The sequence below is a fragment of the Mustela nivalis genome, assembly GCF_964662115.1.
Source record: "Mustela nivalis genome assembly, chromosome: 6".
In the NCBI taxonomy this organism is placed as follows: domain Eukaryota; kingdom Metazoa; phylum Chordata; class Mammalia; order Carnivora; family Mustelidae; genus Mustela; species Mustela nivalis.
Genome location: NC_139025.1, coordinates 116,869,185 through 116,892,194, shown reverse-complemented (window position 1 = coordinate 116,892,194; position 23,010 = coordinate 116,869,185). Strand labels below are relative to the sequence as shown.

Below are 23,010 nucleotides of genomic sequence, written 5' to 3'. Positions count from 1 at the left end.
ACATACCCTCTGCTCCAGCTGTACCTTTACACCTGAAAATTACTTGGATACCACCCAGCTCTTCAGAGAAGGCAATGGAATTGGCCCTCATAGACAACAGATGCCACCTAGCATGGGATGGGGGTAGGCTAGCAGCTGGGGGCATGGGGAGGGACATAGGCAAAGGGGCTCAAGGGGGCTCTGGGAAGAGGAGGGGAAGCAGGGCAGAGGAGAAAGGAGCCCCCCTCCTTGCAGGCCAAGCTCTGCGATGACCCAGCATTTCCACTCCCTGGGAGTGAGGTACCCAGGTGAGCTGTGCATCTCCAGCCGTGTGCCCTCCCACATCACACCTAAGGCTCACTCCTGTCTTCTTCCTTGATCTGGGAATGGGCTCAGTCTCAGGAGCATATACCACTGGGACACGTAGCCTTGGGAAAGACAAAGAAAAGCCACATGGGGATGGGAGAGACCCTGGCAAGAAAAAGAAGCCACAGGGAATCTGACACCAGGAGGAGGGAAGGGAGGGGGAGGAGACCAGATCCGAAGGAGCAAAGGAAGATCCCTGGCCTATCCCCACCCTACTACCTACCCACCCCCATAAGTGCTAAATACTGTTGCTTCCCAGTGAGGCCGAAAGTGGAGACAGTTTTAGCTCATAACCCTGGGGAAGGGGCCAGGCTTTCTGCTATGCCTCCCCCTGGTCCATAAGGGGTGTCCAGGGCAAGGTCAGAGGGGGCAGCCTAGTGGAGGGTGGGGGCTGGTTTAGTTCTAAACATACATCTAGCACCACAACAACAGAGACCTCCACTGCATACTACTTCACAAGGGGACACGGACATAGCTACCACCGCATGGGACAGCTCCACGTGCAGCCCACAGCTCTCAGAGTACTGAGAACAGAATCCAAAGGAGCAGGGAAAGGGGGGGAGACATATACATATATATATATATATATATATTTATATATATATATAACTCTGATTCTTTGTACAAAGTTGGGGAGGAGAAAAGGGAGGGGGGAACCCTGCTTGGTCACCACAACCGACAATGTGGCTTGAGTCCCCATCCCACGGACCCCCAGCCCTGCCCTCCTGGTTGGCTCGGCTGGCTCACATCTCATTGGAGTATGTGTAGTTGGGGGTGGCGGAATACTGAGTCTGCGGCTGATTCATGGCACCCTGGGCTGCCCCCATGGCTGCATTCTGGGCCGCCTGCTGCACGTGTGGGTTCTTCCATGCCCCCGTGGTCCACTCCTCCTGAGCTTTGCTGAAACTCCCCCCACTGCCCCGGTAGAATTTATGAACCTGTAGGAGGAGGAGAACAAGGAAGGATTAATCAAAGGGAAGGGGCAGCCCATCCAGGAAAAACCTGGAAGCCAATCCTCCCTCCCATACCCACCCTGTGTACTAGGAGCAAAGTCCGCCAAGTCATTCTAGAGTGAGTCCCTTGGAAGACCTCCAGGTCCTCCTGTAATTTGGAGGAGGGTTTGTCCCAGATCACAGCCCCTTTCCAAAGCCACCCTCTCAGCCTTGAGGTGACCACGTACCATGCTGAGGGCAATGAAGGAAAACACAGCCACAACCGTGAACATGATGGTGGGAATGAGCATCACCACTGCTGAGCCAACATTTGTTCCGAAGAAGGAGATGGTAGCGATCCAGCCACTGCAGGAAGAGGCCAGCTGTGGGGCTGCCAGCATGTTGAGGGGTAACCTGGAGCCCCACCACCACAGCCAGGAGCCATCTCGTTGTCATGGGGAGGGGCTATATCATCGGATGCAAAGAGACCAGCCACAGGGCCTGTGGCAGTGTTTCAAAAGAATCTTTTCCCACGGCTCAGGAGACAAACTCCTCAGACATAAGGCTTCCTTGCCTTGGGTTCTTCCATGATGCCTACCACCCCTGGGAACTCCCCAAAACCACTCCTCTGCTGCTGTGCCTGTGTCTACTACACTACACTGAATCCTCTCGCAGGCCAAGCAGCTAACACACAAGCATAAACAAAGGACACACGCAAGGTGCCACCCATGCCAGCCCTGGGGCCATCCCAGCCATCCCAATGTCTTACCAGACGCCCCAGCCGGGGATGCCCACGGCTTGGATGATGCTGATGACCATCTGGGCCATGAAGGTGAAGAAGAACGCCATGAAGCTGAAGGAGCTGTCAGTCCTGCAGCAGAGAAGATGACTCGCATTACCTGGGCAGAGGGCGAAGCCTTCCCCTGTCTTCAAGAGCCCCCAGAACTTCCAAGTTTAAATGAGTACGCAATAGACAGAAGACACTTAAAGGCCTTGAGAGGCAAAATGGAACAGTGTTTACATGAATCTTTGCGAGTTTCCATGTGTTAATCTTGTGTGAGCAACAGTACATAGGGAGAGATCTCCTTAAAAATGGACCACTCATATGGACGGTACATGGATAGTTGGTCCCACTGGCATAGAAGTAGATGGGTCAATTAGGGCAAGGATAAATGACCCCATTGTCAAGGTGATAGACAGCCTTACTGGCACCAATATATCTAGATCCACCGGTATGTGGATGGATAAGCTCAGAGACAGAAAGCCCTACTGGTATAAGAATGGAACCCAACCAGCTCCAAACAGTAGCCTTACTGGCATACAGATGGATTGGAAAGATATCTGAGGCCCCGTTAGCACTGAGATGGATTCTCCACTGGCACCAAGACAGACAGCCTTGTTGGTACCTGGATGAACCAAGACTGAAAATCCCTTTTATACAAGGTAGACATCCTCTGGCACCAAGACAGTTAGCCCCACTTGTACATGGATGAATGGTCCCTTTAGCACAGAGTTGGATGACATCATTAGCACATAGTGTCCGTAGTACATGGATGACTGGTTCCGTTAGCACATAGATAGATGTCCACTTGGTACCAAATCAGCTAGCCCCACAGATGCCAAGATAGGCAGCTCCACCGACACAGGTGGCCCCATTGGCAAATCTGACATACAGCTGCCTGGGGAAGGCAAAGCTAAGAGAGGCCTAACTTCTATGTGATGCCCACCCAAGGAAATGAGGAATGAGGAAAGAGGGAACCAAGGCTCTGACTCCCAGCTCCCTGATCCCCAGCACTGAATTCTCAGGAAGCCCACATCCTACTGGGCAGTCTGAGCTGAGGGTGAACAAGTGAAAGTGAGTTTGGGGGGGCTGTCAAACCAAAGTGAGAAAATATACAGAGAAGAAGAAATAGGGCAGAGAGACAAGGTTAGGAGCTGAGGTCAGTACCAACCACTTACTTGAAGGCCTTGTAAATGGGCCGAAACCAGCAGACGTAGGAGCAGGGTGTGAAGAGGATGAGCCAGAGAAAGGCGAGGCCAAAGTTGGTGGCTCCCCCGCCTCCGATCAGCCACGCGAGACAGCCCACCAGGTTCACGGCCAGCGTGACGCTGTTCACTGCAGACCCAGGAGCACATGCATGCACACAGACAAACACCAGACATGCACACAGACACCCCGGCACATGCAGAGACACGTGAGCACCCAGACATGGACACACACACACACACCCATTATTCAACAGACCCACAATCAAACACATGGAAACAGCATAATGCACAGAGAGGGAGATACACACAAACATACATGAAAACCACATTTACAGAGATTCGTACCCACAACCCACATCAGTGAATACACACACATACCCACAGATACATGAGACACACATACATACACACACAGAAAGAGTACAGACTGTAAGAAAGAAAGCTGGGAGCTTAGACCAATTCCCCTCCCCAAACCCATTCCTAGGGAGCTGAGAAATCCAAATAGAGTCTCCAGAGCAGGAACCCAGAACTTCAGTCCAAAAAGCCTCACTGAAGGGCCCCCAAAGGCTCCAGGTGGTAGAAATGTTCTTCTCCTTATAAGAATGGCCTCAGTCCCTGGCCCTCCCAGACTCACAGCAACCACCAAGACCAAGGCACAGGAAACCTTAACATCTCCTCTTGCAAGGGGCACAAAAAATGGAAAGTAAAAGGCCTTGTAGAAACATCTCTTCAAGCCGTTGTACCTTTTGCCCTGCTCTTAAATGGGGCAGGGAGCAGTGGCTGGGATCTTAGTCTTTATCTAATGCATCTCTCAGACCACACCACCTCCTCCACAGAGCCTTCCTTCATTGCTGCACCCTTATTCGTGTCCCATCCCTCTGACCTCTTGCAGACCTGGGCTGCTCTCAAGCACAGTTCCCCAAATACAAATTCTAGCCCATCAACCACACCAGAAGCTCCCCAGGGGCAGAACCCAGGCTCCCACCCCTCTGTGCCCACATACTCTAGTTGAACTCAGAATCACAGGATCACCGAGTCACAGTCAGCAGAAACCTCAAAGACTTGTGCTGGCACTACCACACCCCCAGGGCTTCTGACATCAGGATGCTCCCTTCCTCAAACATGAGGCTGAATCCCTTTAAGGCTCCACAATAGGCTGAGTCTCTTTAAGGCTCCACAAAGACCTGCTGAATAAACAAAGGCTGGGGGGTGGGCCTCCATCTCTGCCTCCAACAACCAGGCATCTGAATAGAGCCCTTAAGCATCTCAAGGGTCATTTGCATTTCCCTGGGAGCAAAGCAACCGGCAGGTGCCTAGTGAGGACTTAGGAAAATATTTATAGCCCTTAAATCCAGCTCCTGGATGAGATCTTCTCTGGAGCAGAGTTCCCAGATCCCAGGGCCAAGTGGGCGGGACAATGCTGTCACCTGTGTAGGTATACCCGCCTCAGGGTCCCTCACGACAAGGGTGAACATTTCTTCTTCTGAACTTCGGCTGCATTTCCTCCATCTCTGTTCATTGCACCCCAATTTCCTGGAACTCCGGAACTCCCGGAACTGATTTTATTTGCTCTTTACATAGAACAGACATTAACCTGTTTCTATATTGATTAACACCTCTCTTCCCAGTCCCATCCCTCTCTCTCTAGATCACTGGTTCTAGTTCCTCTATTGTAATTATTGTAATTATTGTACCCCCTGTTTGGAACAGACATCCATTAACGTGGCCACTCAGCTTTTTCCATCTCTATTTCTCTCCCTGTCCCACTTAGATTCCATAGTTCATTACATGTTCCCTAATGAAGGGACCCCAGCCTTGTCTTTTGGTCACCTTCCCCCCAGATGAACACAACTCCCATCTGTACCAGAGCTGAACGTTGCTAGGAAAGGAGCCTACAGAGAAGCCTGGTGGGACTATAAATTCACGTCAGCCAACCTCAAATGAACCCTGTGCATGGCCCAGAAATCTTAGGGGTCATGTGTCTTTGGATAGCGTCCTCACCTTCTGTCCACAAAGGTGCTCTCATTCTAATTCCACTTTCCTCAAAGTTCCCATCCCCACTTCTACATCACATTTGATGGGAAAAAATAGAAGCCATCAGAGGTGACCTCTTCATTCTCTTCCCAACATCTACAGACCGACTTCCACCTGCCCCCATCTCCTCCTTCCCTCACGTTACACAGAGAAAGATGCCTTCTCCACTAAAGGCCAAGCCAGGACTTGAAACAGAGTCTGTCTATCTCCGCACTCCTTCTACCACCCCATGAAGAATCTGCAAAGACAGCATTCTTTATCTCTTCTGGGCACAAGCAATCACTTCCTCAGGTTGGCAGCTAAGTGCGGGCTGACTCAAGGCAACATCACATGTGACAGACCTTGACTGTGGTCACACCGCAGGTCTAAGCTTCCTTGAGGCCAGAACCCAGCACGGGAAAGTCAGCCTGCCTTCCTTGTACATGCCTAAAGGTACCTTTGACTAGCCTGGGGACAGCCAAGTGCCATCCCTCTAAGATGACACTTTCCCACCAACCTGCCACCAACCATCAGCAACGAGGACTTTTGACACTTTGGACCTCAACACTGTAGAACATTAGAACTCTACAGTCTTAGAAAAGTACAGACCACACAACACAGAACTCCTTGGAACCATAGTGATCACTGAGCCAACACCCTCTTTCTATAAGTGAGGAATCTGCTGCTTGGGGAGTTGGACAACCAGCCCAGTTGAATCCCGTATCTCCCGACCCCCAATTAATGCTATTTTCTCTGAGCAGTTTTCCAAAGAAAGCAAGACAAATGTGGCTTCAAGACAAGGATTCCTCTCTGCATCCAGAATCCGAGGTCCTGGCAGCCACCACTGGCTCCCTGGAAAACCACCCCAGTGGGAAAGGGAAGGGAAAAAAAGAAAAGAGAAATGATCCTGTGGACAGAGACCCTCATCTGTGAATGGGAAGTGTAGGGTAGGGGGATGAGGGAAACTGGGGTCCATATGGGGGTTGGCCCACGCGAGGAGGCTGCTGGGAGATGGCCCATGCAGTTACTGCAAGTGGGGCTGATGGACAGCCGGGCCTGCAGCGCCCCATCCCACCTGGTGCCCAGCACCCTCCAGCCTCTCCCCCTCCTCCCTCTGCCCTCCACGGCCCACCCCCATCCCACAGCACTCACACATCCAGAGGTAGTAGAGGCGCTTGGTCATGCTGAGATGCTGGGGAGGAATGTCTGCCTCAAAGTCTTGGTAGAAACATGGCTTCAGGGGGATGAATTTGGGCAATGGAGGGAAGTTGTTCACTTTTTCTGTGGGTGAAGCATATGGCACAGCATCACCTTGAATGGTCCCCTCCCCGATAACCCAATATGAGCCTCCTGCCCTAGTTTCAGCGGTCCCCCACCCCTGGCCCCTGAGGTCCCAGGCTACACTGCTAACCCTTCCCAGCCATCCCTGCTTCCTCTGCTAGGAGGTTCCCAAAGTAACTAAAGGCCCTGAGCCAGTGTTGTTTCTCAGAAAGAAAACAATAAATGCTGTCCAGATCCAGGCAGATGAAGCAGGATGGGTGAGCCTGGAGAAGGGGTTCCCGTGTCCATTCCAATATCCATGTTCTCGTTTTATCCAGAGGGATGGGCAGGGCTTGAGCCAGATCGTCTCTAAAGGTCCCTCCAGCTCCTGCATTCTGTACCTGAGCCTTTGGAAGCCAGCAATTCAGAAATCTGAAGGAAAGGGTCTCAGAGTATTAAAGAGCAGCAATGACAGAGGGGACAAGGACTGAGCCACCCCTGCTGCTTATAAGTCAGATGGCTGGCAGGACCAGAGCCTCAGGGTTCTCAGTCTCAGGTTCCCACGGTCAGAGAGCTAGACAGTGTCAGGCTGATGGTGTCAGACAGACACGCCTCAGAGGGGAGCCAGGGAAAGCCCAGGGATGGGAGGACAGAAAGAACGTAACCTCCAAAAACTAAAGGGTATAAGGAGACTAGGAAGGGGGCCACCCACCCTCTGCTCACTTACATGTCCTGTCTACATGACCCTGTCCTTACCTGCCATGATGGCAAGGATGGCACCAGCCGGCCCAGCGGCCTGCCCACGCCTCTTTGTCTTGACCTGGAAGGAAAGCAAAACCAGAGCAGGATGAGGCCCTACATGACCCAGACCCTGTCTCAGCCCCTACAGGGCTGGAAGCTCCCTGGGTCAGAACGGGCTCCCATATCCCACAGGAGCCCAGCAGGGGCAGCACCACCAGCTACCTCCTTCCAGGTGCTCCTGCCCTTTGCCTCAAGGCATTGGGTTTATCTTCAGAAAACCCTATCCAAGGGTAGGAAAAGAAGCTGGGAAGCGACCCCATGACGCAAAGGCAAGTGACAGAGAAGGCCTGAGGAGACTAGAGACCTCTGAAAGAGAGACTTTTACTCCTTGACCCTGAACATGACACACCTGGCAAGAGTCACAGGCTGGCCTCCCCTCTCTCCAGCTTTTGCCTTCAGTCCTTTGTTAGGGATGGGTAATGTGGCAGCCTGGCAGCCAGAGTAAGACAGATGGGGTTTCTGCCCTCTGCAGGAGATAGTCAATAACCTGTGTGATGCAGCCTCTAAAAGGGAAGGGTGGCTACCAAGAAAATATCCATAACACAGAGCAAGGCATTAAAAGTCAAGGCTGGGTGGGGCGGGTTCCAAAAAAAAAAAAAAAAAAATTGAAGTCAAGATAGTGTTAACCTTGAAGAAGGGAGCATAAGCTGAGGTACTGGGACTGGTCTGTTCCTGGGTCTGGGAGAAGGTTACACAGTGTCAATTCGGTGCAAATTTATCCAGCATGAGATTACAATTTGTGCACTTTCTTGTGTTATACTTCAATTAAAAGTTTGCTTTAAGGGCACCTGGGTGGCTCCTGTGCTCTCTCTCTTTCTATCCCTTACACCACAAAATAAATACATAAAATCTTTGCATTTAAAAAAAAAAAAAACCCTCCTAGAGCTCCAGTCAAATAATCTTTTATGGCCCCTTTGTGATATGAAATCAAATACAGATTTAAAAGAAAAACCAACAACACTGGGGCACCTGGGTGGCTCAGTTGGTTGAACAACTGCCTTCAGCTCTGGTCATGATTCTGGAGTCAGGCTCCCTTCTCAGCAGCGGGGGGTGGGGGTGGGGTGTCTGCAACTCCCTCTGACCCTCCCCCTCTCATGCTCGCTAAGTAAAATCTTAAAAAAAAAGAAAAAACCAACAACATCTACCACAAAAGGGGAAAAGACAGGCAGGGTAGAAACCTGCCTGAAATGATCCCCTCGCACAGCTGCATTAATTGTAGCATTGTTTGTGACACCAAAAGACTGGAAAGAATCTACACAGCAATAGGGGATAAGGAAATAAACAGTGCACACATACAATGGGCTGTTCTGCAGTTTTTTAAAATGCTCTGCAGCTCTTTAAAAGAAAATACTACTATGAAAAGATCTCCACGATTACTAGTCATTGAAAAAAAGGACACAGATATAGAATAGTCTAGACAATGGGAAACAAAAGACACAGAACAGTCAAAACAATACACTAACTCATAATTTAAGAAAAAAAAAGGAGGGGAGAAGAGAATAAAATTATTTTTCCTTTTGACCCAACAATCCTATTTCTGCTTTTTTACCCACAAATAAGAAACAATAAATACATGTCATTCAACATAACACTATTTTGCAATAGGAAAATGTTGGAAGTGACCTAAATGCAACTGTTTGAATAAACTATGGTATATCATTCAATGGAGTACTATATTATGGAGGGCATGTATTGCATGGAGCACAGGGTGTGGTGCATAAAAAATGAAGTTTGGGGGCGCCTGGGTGGCTCAGTGGGTTAAAGCCTCTGCCTTTGGCTCAGGTCATGGTCCCAGGGTCATGGGATCCAGCCTCACATCCTCACATCTGTGAGCACTCTGTGCTCAGCAGGGGGCCTGCTTCCCCGTCTCGTCTCTCTACCTGCCTCTCTACCTACTTGTGATTTCTGTTAAATAAATAAATAAAATCTTTTAAAAAAATGAATTTTGGAACACTGAAAAAAATTTAATTTAAAAAAAGAATGAAGAGGATCTCTATTAATTGTTGTGGAATGATTAAAGAAAAAAAAAGCAAATGGGCGCCTGGGTGGCTCAGTGGTTAAGCCGCTGCCTTCGGCTCAGGTCATGATCTCAGGGTCCTGGGATCGAGTCCCGCATCGGGCTCTCTGCTCAGCAGGGAGCCTGCTTCCTCCTCTCTCTCTCTCTGCCTGCCTCTCTGCCTACTTGTGATTTCTCTCTGTCAAATAAATAAATAAAAATCTTTAAAAAAAAAAAAAAAGAAAGAAAAAAAAGCAAAGCACAGACAAGTATATATAGTATGCTACTTTTTACGTAAAAGGGGGGGATAAGAACATACATACAAATTTGCTTATTTTTGCAAAAGAAACACAGGAAAAGTAAACCACGCACTATAAAAATGGTCACCTACAGGATGGAAGGGCTAGGATGACTAGTGAGATTTCTTTGGGTAAAGATTTACACATACTTTTTGTATATATAATCTCTTCCATACTCAAGAACTTACACCAGAAAGAAAAGCAGACCCTAAAATTGAAATAAACAAAAGCAAATGACGCTAACTGTACAGGAAATTGATAACACGACCACATAGAGAAAAGAACTGGCCAAGTAACTTGGTCAGAGCACTCTTTGTTCTCTTAAAAGAATATATCTCCAGGATAAAAATAACTGGAAAGAAAGCTTCAGTATAAGCAGGTTTATATAGTGTGGTGATGCTGAAGCTTTGTCATGTGTCCCAGAGGAGAGGACATACAAGTGTACAGGTTGTTGTAGGACCTGGGTTCTCACTGTTAAAATACGGAGAGAGAACATGCAAGGTGGGACAGTAAGAGGCCTGTGCTGTTGGATTTGAAATGAGGGATCAGTATGAACTCACAGCTTAAAAAACATATGGCTGGTCTCAAGCCAGGACAAGGAAATACCACGATAGCCTAGAATATTGTGAGGTAACAGAGACAAGCATGTATACAACAAATGGATGCAGGTCAAAAGGGCACAAGTTTAGGGGCACTTGGGTGGGTCAGTGGGTTAAGCCTCTGCCTTCGGCTCAGGTCATGATCTCAGGGTCCTGGGATTGAGCCCTACATCGGGCTCTCTGCTCAGCAGGGAGCCTGCTTCCCCGCCCCCCACCTGCCTGCTGCTCTGCTCTATTTGTGATCTCTCTATGTTAAATAAATAAATAAATATAAATATTTTTAAGGGGCGCCTGGGTGGCTCAGTGGGTTAAGCTGCTGCCTTCGGCTCGGGTCATGATCTCAGGGTCCTGGGATTGAGTCCCACATCGGGCTCTCTGCTCAGTAGGGAGCCTGCTTCCCTCTCTCTGCCTGCCTCTTCGTCTACTTGTGATTTTTCTCAGTCAAATAAATAAATAAAATCTTTAAATATATATATATATATATATATATATATTTTTTTTTTTAAAGGACACAAGTTTAAAAGAGCTACCACCACCCAAATCTGAGACAATCAAGAGTCTCAAAAATAAGAATGACAGTGACATATGACATCCTGAATGTTAAACAATAATCCATGATACACCAAAATGCTCTCAGGAATTTTCATCTAATGGTGGGGATCACAGGTGATTTTAATCTTTTCCTTTATTCCCCTATGTATTTTCCAAATTCTCTACACCGGTATACACAACTTTCTTAATAAGATAAATAGTAAGTGCTATTTTAGATGTAAAAGTCACAGACCCCTGGGTGGCTCAGTCATTAAGCCTCTGCCTTCGCCTCAGGTCATGATCCCAGGGTCCTGGGATGGAGCCCCACACTGGGCTCGGCGGGAGATCTGCTTCTCCCTCTGTCACTCCCCTGCTTGTGTTCCTTCTCTTGCTGTGCCTCTCTCTGTCAAATAAATAAATAAAAATCTTTAAAAACAAATAAAATATAAAAGTCAAAAATAAGTACCACCACTTTGTGAAAAAAAATAATAATCCATGAGTCCAAAGGGACACTCTCATTTTTAAAAAAGAGAGGGAAGAGCTCTTCTTCGTAGAAGAAGCTAGCCATAAACATAGGAGTGGCAGAATTAGAAGATCTCGCAGCGCCACAGTCACTATAATTACTGATTTGAACGACGGCTGCCAAAACCACTGGGCCGGAGACTGTGGGGAGGACAGTCACAGTCTCCAAGTACCAGCCCAAAGATGACGTGCTACTTACAAAGGGGAATTGGCACTTTTAGCGTGAAGAAGGCTGACAGATACAACCTTAACCGAGTGATCAAACTTAATGTCACCAATAACAGGACAGACAGACACTGCGGCCTCCCAGTATGATGCGCCAATAAGGACACAACATCGCCCACCTAGTATTCCTGCCCCAAAATGTTTAACTTGAATCCAATCATGAGAAATAAGCAGACAAATGCAAGTTGTGGAGCATTCTAATAACTAAACTGGCCTGGGAGTGCTTGGGGGCTCAGTCAGTTAAGCCTCCAACTCTTGGTTGATTTCAGCTCCAGTCATGCTCTCAGGGTCCAGGGATCAAGCCCTGTGACAGGCTCCCCACTCAGCAGGGAGTCGGCCTGTCTTCCTCTCCCTCTGCCCCTCACCCTGCTCATGTGTGCACCCGCTCTAAAATAAATAAATAAATCTATAAATAAATAAAATGAGTGCCTATTAAAATATAGTAATAAAAACTAAACTGACCTGGACTGTTAAAATATGCCATCATAGGGGCGCCTGGGTGGCTCAGTGGGTTAAGCCTCCGCCTTCAGCTCAGGTCATGATCCCAGGATCCTGGGATTGAGCCCCAAGGCTCTCTGCTCAGCAGGGAGCCTGCTTCCCTCTCTCTCTGCCTGCCTCTCTGCCTACTTGTAATCTCTGTCTGTCAAATAAATAAATCTTTTAAAAAAATAAAAAATGCCATCATCTAAAGGCACCTGGCTGGCTCAGTTGGTGGAGCAGCTCTTGATTTTGGGATTGTGAGTTTGAGCCCCACATTAAGGATAGAGACGACTTAAAAATAAATCTTAAAATATAAATAAATAGGGGTGCCTGGGTGGCTCAGTGGGTTAAAGCCTCTGCCTTCAGCTCAGGTCATGATCCCAGGGTCCTGGGATCAAGCCCCGCATGGAGCTCTCTGCGAAGGAGGGAGCCTGCTTCCCCCCCTCTCTCTGCCTGACTCTCTGCCTACTTGTGATCTCTCTGTCAAATAAATAAATAAAATCTTTTAAACACATATATATAAATAAGCAAATAAATAAAATCTTTTTAAAAATGCCAACATCCTAAACTATTTTTAAAAGTACAAAATAAAATAAGGGATTATCTAAACCAACGGAGAATAAAGATGTATGGCAACCAGAGCCAATGGGTAAACCTTGACTGGATTATTCATGGGGGAAACACCACAAGGGTCATCACTGGGATAACAAAGGAAACTAGATAATACGATTGGGTAGATGTTACATCTCTTGGGTGTGATAATGGAACTGAGGTTTCATAAGAGAATGCCCTTGTTCTTAGAAAATGTGTTCATGGGCTTAGGAGTAATGTGTCTTATGTCTACAACTTGTTTCAAATAGCTCAGAAAATTAAAAATGATGGATGGACACATACAGAATCAAAGCAAATGAACAAGGTATGAGTCCAGGTGAAGCAATATAAATGTCCCTTCAACTTTAGTTTGGGGTAAAAGTTTTCCAAATACAAAGCTGGAGCAGAATATGAATCATGTCAGTAATGGATTACAACACAATAAATGAAAAGAACGTAGTCTATGGAGACACACAAAAGAAAAGGAAGGAGAGGGAATGTTCTTCTAATAAATATAAACAAAATGACAATTTTTAAAATTCACTATCTGATATAGGCTGGGATCATCGATGGCTGTGCTATGGCTGTGCTAAAAACACCAGCTGGGGGTGCTGGGGAGGAGAAGCATCTCTCCGTTTGTTGCCCCTCCCATTACTTATCAATCACAATAGAGGAAAGGTACTTCTACAAAGAGAGCAACTGGCAGAACAGGTGAGCCAACTTAGCATTTCTGACACTGGGACAAAAGGACATGTTGCCTCTTGATGTGATACACCTAGAAGTCCACAAGATCATCTATATAGTATTGTTGCCCAAATATTTAATTTGAAATTAGGAAAAAAAAACAATCTGACAAAACCAGACTGTGGGAAATTCTTTAAGACAAATATTAATGTCAAAAGGACAAAAATTGGTAGGGGAGCATCTAAATTAAAGGAGACTAAAGACACATGAGAGATCCCTCAGTGGATCCTAGGTTTTTAAATCACAGCTCTCAAGAGCATTTTTAGGGGATATGTGCTAAAGTATTTAAAGGTCAGCATCTTGTCTGCAACTTACTTTCAAAGTGTCCTGCAAAAAAAATTAGATAGTTCAATAGATGACAGATAAAGCAAATGTTGCAAAATATTAGCAACTGGCGGGATGCCTGGGTGGCTCAATTGATTGGGCATCTGCTTCGGTTCAGTCATGATTCCAGGTCCTGGGATCAGGTCCCACATCAGGCTCCCTGCTGAGCAGGAAGCCTGCTTCTCCCTCTGCCTGACGCTCCCCCTGCTTGTGCTCTCTATCTCTCTGACAAATAAATAAATAAAATCTTTAAAAATATATATTAGCAATTAGTGAATCTAGGTGAAATATCCTGGAGTACAGATGTTCTTTGCATTGTTCTTTTTTTAAGATTTTATTTATTTATTTGACAAACAGAGAGCAAGCACAAGCAAGAGGGAGCAGCAGAGGGAGAGGGAGAAGCAGGCTCCCCACCGAGAAGAGGGTCCAATGTGGAGCTCAAACCCAGGGCCCTGGGATCACGACCTGAGCCGAAGGCAGATGCTTAACCAACTGAGCCACCCACGTACCCCTTTGCACTGTTCTTTAAATTTCTCTTAACTTTGAAATTTTCCAAAATAAAAAGTTGGGGGGGAAATATATTTTTATTTGATAATAGATATTCAAACACTGTCTAATAGGATACTTAAGAAACAGTAATTGTGGGGGCACCTGGGTGGCTCAGTGGATTAAAGCCTCTGCCTTCAGCTCAGGTCATGAACCCAGGGTCCTAGGATCAAACCCCGCATCGGGCTCTCTGCTCCGCAGGGAGCCGGCTTCTTCCTCTCTCTCTACCTGCCTCTCTGCCTACTTGTGATCGCTCTGTCAAATAAGTAAATAAAATATTAAAAAAAAAAAAAAGAAAGAAAAGAAACAGTAATTGTGGCTCCCCAAGGGATATGAAGCAGGAGGGAGGAATAATTTTTACTTTGTATCTTTGTATCAGCTAATCCAAGACACCATCAATTTTAAGATAAATCATTATTTTACTTACAAAAAGAAAGAAAATACACTGCCAACTTGTAATTGTTCAGATGCCAAAAATTTTTAAGATACAGATATTAAAATGTTTTCAGAAATATCAAAATGGTGATCTTAGAACTCATGAAACTTGGAACATCTTTCTGAATTAAAAATCATGTAAATGGGGCGCCTGGGTGGCTCAGTGGTTGAGCTGCTGCCTTCGGCTCGGGTCATGATCTCAGGGTCCTGGGATCGAGTCCCACATCGGGCTCTCTGCTCAGCGGGGAGCCTGCTTCCTCCTCTCTCTCTGCCTGCCTCTCTGCCTACTTGTGATTTCTCTCTGTCAAATAAATAAATAAAATCTTTAAAAAAAAAAAAATCATGTAAATGTATTACCTGTTCAAAAATACAAAAACAGAGACTCCTGGGTGGCTCTGGATTAAGCCTCTGCCTTCAGCCCAGGTCATGATCACAGGGTCCTGGGATCGAGCCCTGCATCGGGCTCTCTGCTCAACAAGAAGCCTGCTTCCCCCTCTCTCTCTGCCTACTTGTGATCTGTCAAATAAATAAATAAAATCTTAAAAAATTAAAAAAAAAAAAACAGAAACAAAACCAAACAAAAGCAAAAAAACAGTCTAAAGAGGATGAGCTGGCAAAGGATGAGAAGGAGCAGCCAGGGAGGCAGGAGGAAAACCGGGAGAGCGTGAAGTCTCCAAAGCCAGGCGCGGACAGAGGACAAATGAAGCTCACGGTGAAGGGAGGGAAGCAAAGTCAAAAATAGTGTTGCAAGGTAGAAGGGGCTGGGTCATCTTAGTTTTGAAGGCCCTGGGCAGAACTGGGGCTTTATCCTCAAGAGTCTTACAAGCCACTGAAATATTCCATTCCTCTTCTTTTTTTTTTTTTTTTTTAATATATAGCCTCATGGGGCACTTGGGTGCTTCAGTGGGTTAAGCATCCAATTCTTTTTTTTTTTTTTTTAAAGATTTTATTTATTTATTTGACAGAGAGAAATTACAAGTACACTGAGAGGCAGGCAGAGAGAGAGAGAGAGAAGGAAGCAGGCTCCCTGCTGAGCAGAGAGCCCGATGCGGGACTCGATCCCAGGACCCCGAGACCATGACCCGAGCCGAAGGCAGCGGCTTAACCCACTGAGCCACCCAGGCGCCCAAGCATCCAATTCTTGATTTTGACTCAGGTCATGATCTCAGGGTTGTGTGAGCTCAAGCCCTGAGTTGAGCTCTGAGCTGGGTGGGAGCCTGCTTAAGATTCTCCCTCTCCGGGCTGCCTGGGTGGCTCAGTGGGTTAAGCCTCTGCCTTCAGCTCAGGTCATGATCCCAGGGTCCTAGGATGGAGCCCTACATCCTTGTCCCTTGTCTGGCTCTCTGCTCAGAGGGGAGCCCGCTTTACCCACCCATCCCCCCCCCCAGCTGCCTCTCTGCCTACTTGTGATCTGTCAGTCAAATAAAATCTTAAAAAAAAAAAAAAAAAAGATTCTCTCTCTCCCTCTGCCTCTCCCCCTTCTAAAACAATAAAAGCAAACAAAAAAGAAAGAGAAAGAGTGCCCTGTATGTTAACTGTAACTTAAGTAAAAACTAAATATATGTATATATATATATATCCTCATATATAGTTTTTATAGTTTTGTCATAAAATGAAAATGTGTTGCTTTTTAGCTTTGTATAAAAATATTTACAAGTTTTAAAAAAAAAGTATATAAAGTTGAAAATAAAAGTTCTTCTAAATGACCTTCTCAGAGGTCACCTCTTTAAGAGACTGAGCTCTAGGTTTTTGTTTTTAATGTATATACTAGCATATATGACAAAAACGAGATTTTTTTTTAAGATTTTATTTATTTATTTATTTGAGAAAGACAGAGAAAGCATAAGCAGGATGAGCAGCAGAGAGAGAGGGAGAAGCAGACTCACCACCAAGCAGGGAGCCCGATGTGGCGCTCGATCCCATGACCCTAATCGGAAGGCAGATGCTTAAAACTGACTGAGCCACCCAGGTGCCCTCAAAGCAAGATCATTTTATACATGCCCTTTTTTTTTTTTTTTAAAGATTTTATTTATTTATTTGACAGAGAGAGATCACAAGTAGGCAGAGAGGCAGGCAGAGAGAGAGAGGGGGGAGAAAGCAGGCTCCCTGCTGAGCAGAGAGCCCGATGCGGGACTCGATCCCAGGACCCTGAGATCATGACCTGAGCCGAAGGCAGCGGCTTAACCCACTGAGCCACCCAGGCGCCCATATACATGCCCTTTTATAACCTGTGTTTTTCCACTCAGCAATATCTCTCAAAAATTTTTCATGTCAGTGATTCAGATTATCTCAATTTTTTTTATGACTGATTAACTGGATCAACACCATCGTGGCCATGAAGCAGTCAGGTGTGTCACGGGATGATCGGGCAATTCGAAGGTCACAGCTTCAGGAAGTGGTGGGGTAAAGGCCAGCTGCCAAGAAATGAAAACAGGAGGGAGAGGAAGAAGGGACCAGTCTAGCAGACTCGTCTTTCAAAAAAATTGGCTTAAATTTTAATACACACACACACACACACACACAGAGTATCAATGACAACACTGAGAGACCTTGTACCGAAGGATGAATAGTAGTCATCTCTGGATAATGAGATTATAAGTTATTTGTTTCCTTTCCTTTTATCTTTATTTTCTAAAATTTCTACAATGGTCTCATACCACTCTTACATTAAGACAAAGCAATAGGTTTAAAACACCAGCAGCTGGAGGAGGACATAGGGTTAGAAAAGTTTATCGAGATAGAATATGTGAATATATATACTTAGAAGCAGGAGGAAGGCATTACAGAAAACTGTGGAGAGTGAAGATACAACAGGGGGAAAACAGCTGATGGACACTGAGACCCCAGGAGATAGGAAGGGCCAGCATCCATATCACAGAGCAGGCACATTAGACTAGAGCCCTCCTTCCACTGGGATTTGAGAAATCAAATTCAAGAAATGGGGAAACGTGGCTGCAATTCCACCTCCCATACACCCACCGAACCCCCTTCCATGGGGGCTTTGGGAGAGTGGGCCAGCTTGGGATACTTCTCCCACAAAATGGAATGGGGAGCTGATGGGAAGAGGGAAAGGGTTTCTACAAGTAATAGAGAAAGAGGTGGGACTGGAGACTCGGCGTAGAACCAGACTGCCCTGGTATCTGATAGCCCCCAGAAACTTCTCCATTCTGAGTATAGAGTCCAAAAATGAGGAGGAGTCTGTTGCTGGAGTGGGACACACAGGCAAAATGATGTGGTTGTTGAGGGCACAAACCAGAGAATGGCTGAACCATGGGGTCCAGGAAGGACATGGAAAGTGTCACGCTCATGGGACAGAGGAAATGGAGGTACCAGAGAACTAGAGGTCTCCCTGAGGTCACAAAGCATACAAAACAGAAGCTGGACTGTGCTCAGAGGATATTGGAGTTTAAGAGTTCAGAGGTAGTAACATGCCAAGTGGCTGGTAGAAAGGGTGGTAGAGGGAGGCAATGGAGTCAAAGACTGGTCCAGCACTAAAGTCCTCCATGAAAATAAGGAGGGGGTGAAGATAATAACTTAGAATGTGTAAGACTCAAAGGAGGAGACTCTAACCCTGCTCCAGCCTGACCCCAATCTTGCTCCCATGCTGTTTCCATGTGCCCATGGCTCTAAGGTCAGTGTAGCAAAGTCTGGATGACTCAGTGCAGGAGAAGCCAGAGCACAGAGCAAGGCTGCTAAGAGGGAAGTTCCCCACTCTTGCTCTACTTCTAATCCTCTTATCCCAGCCCAAGCTGCACATCCCCAGCCCTGAAGTCCCAGAACTATGAATCATCCTCAGAAAACAGTACTCTCCTGGCACTGCTATCACTGTCCTATGATGACTCTTCATGACCACTGCTGATCCTGAGCCTGGCATTCAAGGCCTGTGTCAATCAGCTACAAACACCCCAAACCACTACCTTTGCTTCTCTACCACAGGCTGATCTGCTTCCCCCACAACCCAGTTTCATGCAGGAGATCATATCTAGCCACCCCCTCGATTTCCAGGGCCTCTAGACCCTGTTAACTCTAAGTCCGACTCTTTGCTCACATCCCACCTCTTCTGGGAAGCCTTTCCAGATAACCCTACCACACATCCCACTGCTTAAATTCTGAACCAGTTGTTGGACAACAAGTGCGCACTCACTCTCATCCAATCTTCTCCTCACTCCCTGATGGATAAGACTTCCAGGAAGCACCCAGCACAGGAAAGGGGACAGAGCACAGTCAACCCCTGTTCTTCCTTAGACTTGAAAACTCTCCCAAAGGGGTGGGAGTGGAACATGTGCTGCCCTTTCCAGTCAGGCTAAGCCCACAACTTCTGTCAACCCTGTGTGTATGCTACTTCCTCCCGGCAGCCTTCAGAGATTCCAGGCTATCAGCAGGGAAGGAAGGGCAGCCTGTAGAGGAAATGCTGTGGGGAGGGGGCACGGACTGGGAGGGAGGCAGAGGAAGGAGAGAGAACAGGAAAATGGAGAACTGGGAGGGACACTCTATAAACTAGATCAAGCAGCTTCCTCAAGGGAGGACAAGTACTTAGTCCTATTATTTTGTCTCCAGAGGAAGGTGCTGGCAAAGAGCGGCCCAAGAGGGGAATCAACTTGTTCAGAGGCAGCTAGCCAGCCAGGGAAAGAGTTAAAGAAACAGCTCCAGACCCCAAGGCCCCTATCCAGAGCTTTCCTCCCAGGACCCCACTAACTCTCCACAGGGTTTGCTACACCTAAGACACTCTTTCTGTGACCCATTCACCAGAGACATCCTCTCTCAGCTCTAGGGACTTTGCCTTCAGGCTCACCAAGTAAGCCCAGGTCAGATCTAAGCTAGCAAGATTTGTGTAGCCCCAAGCAAGATCTCCCATCAGTCCCTGCGCCTGTACAAGTAGAACAGGAAAAGCTCAGGCTGCAAAATTCTCCAGACTTCCCCTACCCCATGGGCACAGTCACATGGCTGGGGTCACAGGCGGGCATCCCCAACAGCTGTTTTTAATTCCCTCCTCTTTGCCCATATCACTCGCAGGGAATGCCCTCTCCTGACTCTACCCCATCCAAATCTCCCCTCCCCCAGCAAGTCTATTCACTGGCTCTTGCCTCGGTTTCTCCTTGTCTCTGTAGGAAAGCCTGCCAGGCCCTAGCTGATCTCCTCATCCCGCAGCAGGGGCATTACCGGTCTGAACAACCAAAGATGGTGAATTCTCAGTAGGAGTCTCTACTTGATTTCCCCAACCCCCAGGCCAGGAGCTACCCGAGGAGGGGACAGGAATGGATTCCCAAACACCTCACCCCCATCCTCATAGCCAACTCCTGCCAATATTGGAATGAGCTACATCCGGCACTCCCAACTCATCATCCCAAAACCCTAGTGGAGCCTAGGCTCCGTCAAGCCACTGCGCCCATCCCCCACCGACTAAGGGTTGGCAAACCAAAGGAAGCGACGGGGGACACAGCCTGGGTCCACCTGCAGTCACCTCTTGTGAAGAAGGACCCAAAGGAGGCCACTGTCACCCCGCCACCAGTCGCGTGCACCATCCCCAGGAAGAGGAGGAGGCTGGTTTCCAGGGAACACCAGGTGGGGCGAAGGAGGGCCCAAGGCCCAGGCTCCAGAATCCAGGGGTCTGACGTCACCCAAGACCCGGGTTCCCTCTGCGGGAGCCGGGAATGGGGACGGTGGGGGTTGGGGGCCCGGGGGCACCTGCGACGATTTTCTCCTGCCCCAAACAGGGAAGGTCACCTCGACTCCCCACCTCTCCAGCAGCCTGGCCTGCCCCTGCATGCAAAGGTGAAGCGTAGGGGGCACAAAGCTGGAGAGTAGGTGACCACATCTCGCCCTGCGCCCAGCCTCCCTGGAAAGCCCCTCTCCTGGCCTTCAGGCCCGGGACTCACCCGCCGCTGCCGCTCGGTTGCGGAGAGGCCGCCGCGCTGCGCTGCGTTGCGCTTCACCCGGCGATGCGGCGCGGAGCCTGCCGCGAGCCGCTCCGGGGCTGGGGGCGGGGAGCGCGCGCGCGCTCCTCGGGCCGGCTCCTCACGCGCCCGCGCCGCCCGCGCCCGCAGCAGCAGCCGCTCTCGCGAGACTCCCGCGCCACCTCTAGGGCCGCTCCTCCTACTCTCGCGAGAAGCAAGGCCTGACCACCCCCTCACCTTGCAGGAACTGTCCGAGGTGCTAAGTTCCCGGACACGCCCGGATCAGGTGGTTGTGGACACGGACAGGACAAGAGTGCACAGAGAACTAGAACGTGGAGAAAGAGACCCAGAGATGGAAGCCAGGTACCAGTAGCCAGAGCCTCAGCTTCCAAATCTGTAAACTGGGGAGAATAATTTCTATGCCGATCCTAGGGGCTGCTGGGACCATACCAGAAAGGAGGAGAGAAAGAGCTTTGTGAGCAGGGTACCTGATAAAGGTCCTTAAGACCCACAAGCCCGAAGTGACAGAGGATGCAGGATGGAAAATCACAGATGAAACAGAGATAGGATGTAGGAGAATGGACACATAGATCCATGGAAAGATGGACATAGAAAGATGAGATGAAAGCCACGAACAACGAACACAGAGACACAGAAACATGGAGAGACGTGGAGAGATCACGATTTGGAAAGAAAGAAAGAAAGACATGGGAAGATAGGAGAAACAGAGAAAACATGAAGAAGTGAGAAAGAGACCAGAAATAGGGACAGGCAAGCTATACAAAGGAATAGAAAGACAAAAGTTTAAAGAGACACAGAAAAAAAGAATGAAAGAGATTGTGATTGGCAGAGATGAACATGTAAAGAGAGTAGAGACCAGGGTAAATATTTAAAAACCCAGAACTAATGACATTTAAGAGACCCACTTGGAGAGATGGGGCTGGGAGTGAAAGACAAGCTTTTATAGTGAACAGTGTTTATGTTGCAAACCTCCTATGGGATCTCGACAACCAAGGCTATCCTCTGTCCTCCCAGCCAATGGCTCCTGCCCTTCACAGTGCCCTCCACTCACACCATCCTGCGCCTGGAAGGGAGCCTCCGTGGGTGGGAGACACTGAGGGGATTCTTTGCCCAGAATAAGGGCCTATTGTCTGGCTCTAGCCTGCTGGGAGTGGGACCACACTCCCACAGCTGGGATGGAAAGAGGGTGGGAGGGAAGAAAGGCAGACAAGAAATAGCAAGGGAGAGGGAAGAGAAGGGAGGGAGTTTAAGGGGCTATGGAGGGTTGAGTAGGAAGTACAGTCTGGCTACCAAGCCAATCAGGAGGGGAGAATCATGTGCTACAGGGCAGGACACTGTGTTCTGCTGTTAGTCCTGTCCCTGGTTCATTCACATAGTCACTGTTCTCTGTCCCTGCTATAATGCAAGCTTTAGCTGATTTACAGAGCTATGGGGAAGACTCAATAAGATGAGGAATGGGAACCTGAGGACGTTGTCAAACATGGCTCCTGGGGTGCCTGGGTGGCTCAGTGGGTTAAGCCTCTGCCTTCAGCTCAGGTCATGATCTCAGGGTCCTACAATAGAGCCCTGCATCAGCTCCCTGCTCAGTAGGGAGCCTGCTTCCCCCTCTCTCTCTGCCTGCCTCTCTGCCTACTTGTGATCTCTCTCTCTGTGTCAAATAAGTAAATAAAATCTTAAAAAGAAAAACAAAAAAAAATGGCTCCTAACAGAGAGATGTGGAGAGTCCATGTGAGCCTAGGGAAAGATATAGCGGTCACATAAGCCTTTAGGAGAGGGGCCTGAGGTCCACACTGAAGTTTACAGGTAATTTGTCTGGGATCCACACAGAATTCACAGGAGATATCTTGTGGTTCATGTGGGTCCTACCGAAGAAATGTCTGGGTTTCCATATGATGACTTCAGAGGATATTTTTCCCAATCAGGAGAATCAGAAGGACCTCTTAGTTGTCCAACAAATAAGACAGGAAAATATCCAGGTCCAGAGTCATAAGCCCATCTTTGTCCCAATGGATTACATCTTCAGAGTGTGAGTAAATGCAAAGGAACAATGTTGTCAGTGATGACAATCATTTAAACAAACTTTTAGTCAACAAACATGCTGATCACCTACAATGAGGAGGAGCACAATGCAGTGGTTAAGAATATGGACCTAGAAAGCAGACTGCCTGCCTTTCCCCAGCTTGGTGGTTTGATCAAGGTACTCGTTCTTACTGAACCTTAGTTTTCCACATATATAAAACAAGGGTGGTGAGAACAGAACCTGTGTCTGGGTTTTCTGTGACAATGAAATGCATTAACACATGTAGACACATGTAACACAAGAACTGTTACACAGTTAATAACTGTTTGTTTATACTGTGTGCTGGGAACATGTCTTTCTCATGGTTGAGGGCAGGAATGAAAAAGCCTGAGCCAAATCATGCAAATTATTTAAAGCTTCTTCTCACATGTGGCAAATGTCAC

At 47.7% G+C, this 23,010-nt stretch overlaps 1 protein-coding gene across 4 annotated transcripts; it reads right to left on the bottom strand.

The window, feature by feature from the left end:
• Positions 1 to 921: 921 nt before the first annotated feature.
• SCAMP5 (secretory carrier membrane protein 5) lies at positions 922 to 20,694 on the bottom strand. Of its 4 annotated transcripts, none has more exons than XM_082735930.1 (7): positions 20,509 to 20,694; positions 7,296 to 7,359; positions 6,432 to 6,560; positions 3,237 to 3,393; positions 2,047 to 2,148; positions 1,526 to 1,643; positions 922 to 1,283 (listed from the first exon to the last, which is right to left on the bottom strand). In XM_082735930.1, the coding sequence occupies exons 2-7, from the start codon at positions 7,300 to 7,302 to the stop codon at positions 1,089 to 1,091; spliced, it is 708 nt and encodes a 235-aa protein (XP_082592056.1). In that variant the 5' UTR covers positions 7,303 to 7,359; positions 20,509 to 20,694; the 3' UTR covers positions 922 to 1,088. The 4 variants fall into 4 exon arrangements, with proteins under 4 accessions (XP_082592056.1, XP_082592054.1, XP_082592055.1 ...); XM_082735928.1 differs by having other exon boundaries at positions 6,432 to 6,971; positions 20,509 to 20,674; XM_082735929.1 differs by having other exon boundaries at positions 6,432 to 6,946; positions 20,509 to 20,644.
• Between the last annotated feature and the right edge of the window lie 2,316 nt (positions 20,695 to 23,010).

Coding starts and splice junctions, on each gene's coding strand:
- SCAMP5 (XM_082735930.1), bottom strand. Junction 3,394..6,431: donor CCTCTACTACCTCTGGATGT/GTGAGTGCTGTG, acceptor CTGGGTCTGCAG/TGAACAGCGTCACGCTGGCC. Junction 1,284..1,525: donor CCTTCATTGCCCTCAGCATG/GTACGTGGTCAC, acceptor CTCCTCCTACAG/GTTCATAAATTCTACCGGGG.